This window comes from Poromitra crassiceps, assembly GCF_964638095.1.
Source record: "Poromitra crassiceps genome assembly, chromosome: 9".
Classification (NCBI taxonomy): Eukaryota; Metazoa; Chordata; class Actinopteri; order Beryciformes; family Melamphaidae; genus Poromitra; species Poromitra crassiceps.
In genome coordinates this window covers 40,066,522-40,071,521 of record NC_139630.1, presented here as the reverse complement: position 1 = coordinate 40,071,521, position 5,000 = coordinate 40,066,522, and the positions used below count along the sequence as shown (strand labels likewise).

The 5,000-nt window shown below is 41.4% G+C and overlaps 1 protein-coding gene across 1 annotated transcript in view; it reads left to right on the top strand.

Moving 5' to 3' along the window:
- The window catches only part of LOC310782307 (hormonally up-regulated neu tumor-associated kinase), a gene marked incomplete at its 5' end in the record, with an annotated part of 18,507 nt that overhangs the window by 7,638 nt on the left and 5,869 nt on the right, over positions 1 to 5,000 (top strand). The window contains 3 exons of the mRNA XM_083642981.1: positions 70 to 208; positions 1,111 to 1,238; positions 4,981 to 5,000. The exon at positions 4,981 to 5,000 is cut by the window's right edge and continues 116 nt beyond it. Coding sequence (XP_083499107.1) covers positions 70 to 208; positions 1,111 to 1,238; positions 4,981 to 5,000 — 287 coding nt within the window. The remainder of the gene's footprint in view (positions 1 to 69; positions 209 to 1,110; positions 1,239 to 4,980) is intronic.

Here is a 5,000-nt window from a genome sequence, read left to right as displayed (position 1 = left end):
AAAATCCATCCACAAACGCAACTGTAAATGTAAAATGACAAGAATTGACAACAATATTATTTCACGCAGACTTTGGCCTGAGTAACACCCTGAAGACCGAATCTCTGTCTCCGGAGCTGCTGAACACCCAGTGTGGAAGTCCTGCCTACGCCGCTCCGGAGCTGCTGGCTCACAGGAAGTATGGGCCCAAAGTGGACGTCTGGTCCGTGTAAGTGTTGCGCTCAAACGCAAAGTGTGCCGGCCTGAGGGGCCGTGCTGTCTGCCTGTTGCATGAGGGCCTTTTCACTGCAAAATCTGGAGTTTTCTCATGTGGCGTCCGACTCGCTGCGGGCTAAGTGTCGGTATGTAATGGTTGTTCTGGTGTGGTATTGCACGCTGCTAAATCTTGATTTGAAATTAATTACAGTCGTTTGCAATTATGTGTATGCGTGCAAATGTGTATTTTGTGCACATGGTGCGTGAGGGTGGGAATTGCGAGTCGGATCGCCACAATATGACATTATAATATTATATATACACAATATAAATCACAATGCAATATTATTGCGATTTAAAAAAATATTGCATTATAATGCAATTTATGACCTTTTTTCAACTGCAAATGATGTCCTCAAAGGAAAAACCTTTGTCAACATCTGTTTCATCTCATTCTAATAGATACATTTTCCAGTCTGTTCATGTAACTTCAATCATTTTTATTGCAGCAAAATGGGATTGCCAATCAGACAGACTGATGTTGCATGCACCTGACAATATATATAATAAAATATTGTGATACTTGGCATTTGTGCGATACGATATATTGCCACACAAAATATTGCAATACTATGCTGTATCGATTCCCCCCACACCCCTAAATGTGCCTGTGCCTGTGTGCCTGCGTGTGCGTGTGTGTGTGTGTGTGTGTGCCTGCGCATGTGTGTGTGTGTGTGTGTGTGTGTGTGTGCGTGCCTGTGCGTTCCTGTGTGTGTGTGTCTGTGTGTGCATGCGTGTGTGCGTGCGTGCGTTGTGCATGCGCGTGCGTGCGTGCGTGTGTGCGTGCATGTGTGTGTGTGTGTGTGCGTGCATGTGTGTGTGTGTGTGTGTGTGTGTGTGTGTGTGTGTGTGTAGGGGTGTCAGTATGTTTGCCATGCTGACCGGGACTCTGCCCTTCACTGTTGAGCCGTTCAACATCAAACAGCTGCACCAGAAGATGGTCAACGGAGAGATCAGCACCATCCCCAGTGACATCAGCAAAGGTAAAGCCCCTACTACACCTCTCTCACTTCTATGTTCTTTAAAAAGTAATACAATTACTTTCCTTATTACTTGGTATCAAAAGTAATTAGTTATGTTACTCGTTACATTACTACAGTATACTACTTTCTCTACCCCCCCACTCCCCCTCCGAAAAGTGACGTACAGCCTGTTTAGCCAGTCCCTTTTAGAATTTAATCTACTTTATTGTAACAATAATTGACCTTACAGGAGGAGTCAACAATCAATTGGTCAAACTGCATACTTTTTCTATTTTATTTGCCTAGGACAAAAAAAACTAATTTTGTTCTGACAAAGCAGTAGTCTCATATACAGACTTATTTCCACACTTTGTTTTAGCGCCGTGCCAGTGCTGGAGAAAGTAATGCCGTTACTTAAGAGTAAAGTTATATATATAGGGGAGAGTGGGGTGAGTTGTGCCACTTTTTACTTGAGGTGTCTTTAAAGTGAGGGCATGACAGTAATGCCTCCAACTACAATATGTAAATATATTTCAGGATGTTGTGCACCACTGGGAACACTCCCTTTGGATCTTAAATAAACTGTTAAAAAAATATGGCTATTCTTAAAAAAGTGGTCTCTTGGCACAACTTGCCCCCGGTGCGGGGTAAGTTGTGCCTTTGGAGAGAATACGTTGGGGTAAATTGTGCCATTGATTACTGAAGTAAAACAGAACATTTTCATCTCATATACTGTAATGCTATATCAAAGCAAGACAAAATAAAGATAACACTAAAGTCCAGTGTAGTATAACAGGGTTAAACAAGGCTAAACGGTAGCAGCAGTTGACCTACATATTTAACATTTTCAGAAATAAAAATTATGTTCAAAATGAACAAAATGAACTGTCACAGAGCCAGGCTACACTTGCCATTACTGCAATATTCTTCAACAAGGTCTATTTAAACATTTAAGAACAAAATGAAATAAAATTTCACTAAATCAACTGCAACTGCACTGGCACAACTTAACCCAGGCCTTTTGGCACAAATCACCCCATCCCCACCATTTTAACAAACTTGTATCATATAGCTGGTTTGGAGCTAACATCATGCTAACAGTATAGCCTCATATTGTAGCTTACTAAAACACTAACACATGTGTGAAATGTTTTCAAGCTTGTCTATAATTGTTTAGACACAACAATCAATAAACCTTGATCATAAAAAATTTACTTTGAGAGGCAAAAAACAGTTTTTTGAACTTAAATGTGCTTAGCTCTTGTGCCATCTGCCTCCCTTCTTTGCAGAGTGAGTAAAATGGATGCCTCTTCAAAAATGTGTGGTCACATGACCAATTTCTTCTATGGTTTTCTAGATACAAGGGGTGGCACAACTTCCCCACTGGCACAACTCACCCCACTCTCCCCTACTATACTTGGATTCGTAACTGTAATATTACCGTATTAGTGTTTTGGAAATTGTAATCCCTTACATTACTAGTTACTGGAGAATGGGGAAAGTAATAAAGTTACAGCGACACGTTAATCTACTTGACTGCCCAACACTGCTTCTGGCTGCACAAGAGGAGCCAGTTTCCAAAAATCAAATTGCTTTGACAAAGTATCATGGTTCAGTGAGGTGGGGAGGGTGGAGATCCAACAACCAAAAAGACATAAATCCCCTTTTAACTGGTTGTAGCTACACCAAGTAATGCTGCTACGTGTTGTAGCTACACCAAGTAATGCTGCTACGTGTTGTAGCTACACCAAGTAATGCTGCTACGTGTTGTAGCTACACCAAGTAATGCTGCTACGTGTTGTAGCTACACCAAGTAATGCTGCTACGTGTTGTAGCTACACCAAGTAATGCTGCTACGTGTTGTAGCTACACCAAGTAATGCTGCTACGTGTTGTAGCTACACCAAGTAATGCTGCTACGTGTTGTAGCTACACCAAGTAATGCTGCTACGTGTTGTAGCTACACCAAGTAATGCTGCTACGTGTTGTAGCTACACCAAGTAATGCTGCTACGTGTTGTAGCTACACCAAGTAATGCTGCTACGTGTTGTAGCTACACCAAGTAATGCTGCTACGTGTTGTAGCTACACACCAAGTAATGCTGCTACGTGTGACTCGGACAAAGAGATTACAGTACACAACCACAGCCAGTGTCTATTTCTCACTGCTTCTCTCCCTCTCTCTCTCTCTCTCTCTCTCTCTCTCTCTCTCTCTCTCTCTCTCTCCCTCTCTCTCTCTCTCTCTCTCTCTCTCTCTCTCTAACACACACAGTCACTCCATTACACTCTGTCACAGCGCCATTTCACCACAAACAAACATAGCTCCTGTTACTGTGGGCAAAACTAGTAGGGCTCTGATTCTCAAACGGCAATAAGATCACGTTAGCCACTGTAGCGATGCCCACAGGCAGGCGTCTGAGACATCACATGAATATTCACATTCACTGTTTCCTCTGCTACTGTCTGAGTTTTACTTTGACAAATATAAAATGCAAAGCACCAATATACAATGCATCTAAACGATTGTCATGGATGACACATTACTGTAAAGTCAGACCTATTTTTAATGTTGTCTCTGAATCCAGACACTCCCAACTAGTCCGAGACTCTCTGAATCAAGACACAAATAGTAATTTAAAAAAAAGTGAGTTTTCTATGGCTGAACAGAACAGGGCATTTCACTAATTTTATTTTTCATTTTTTCTATTATTTTATGCCTCACTTCTATGTTCTTTAAAAAGTAATACAATGACTTTCCTTATTACTTTATTATTATTTTATGCCTCTTGTTGTTATGTCTTCCACCATGTTGTGTGACCAGGTTGTTGTTTAGATTCTGGTGTCCCAGTTGTGTCTTTGCATGTCATATTTTTGTTTAATTTGTTTCTTTTGTTGTTTGAGGTGAGTTGATTTTTCTATTAAAACCATTTCTCTTCTTATTTTTTTATTACCACTTTTTTCTGGCGCTTTGCATGACTTTTGTCACTATGCAAATAGATAAGAAAGTTGAGTGTCAATAGAAACTAATTATTTTCACAGGTTTATACATATCAAATCACCAAACGCTGCCGTGACAAGCCCCACTTGGCAACAGTCTTGGCTATCTGAGACTGTGCCAGCCGTCCTGTTTGAAGCCGTCTGCTGCTCCAGACTTTACAGCTTATCAGGAATCCCCATCTGTAGTGAAACTACCAACCCTGCATGACAGCCTCGTGCCTCCGGGACAGCAGGACAGCACTAGGTCACAGGCAGACTGGCTCAATTAGTTTTCCTGAAGGGAAATCCTTCCTCTCACCTCGTCTCCTTCTCTGATACAGGGGAATTCAAGCCACAATCAATGAAGTTTGGAGCAGTTTATTCGAACTCTGCATTTACTCCTTTAGTTCGGTTCCTTCCACATTATTCGAACTCAGTCCTCAGTCTCAGTCCTCTTCTAACTGTGCAGTCAGTGGGGTTTGTTAAGAGTGTCAACGTAATCCAAAACAACTACAGGAAATGGCCACAAAATACAAAGTTTAATGGGTGACATCTTATAGCCAGTAGTTACTTTTGCTCTTAAAACATACATTATCAAACCGAGGGCAAACCACAGTTTGGACTGATGCTCATATTCAGCTATTTCTTCATGGATTCTTAACTGGTATGAAGACCAGACACGTTTTTTGTTTGTGTGTTTGTTTGTTTGTTTGTTTGTTTACAAGCTCTGGTTTGTTGTAAACAAACAGTAGATGTGATGATCGCCCCCTGGCTGTGACCCTCTGGCAGGTGCGGTGGGGTTTGTGCTG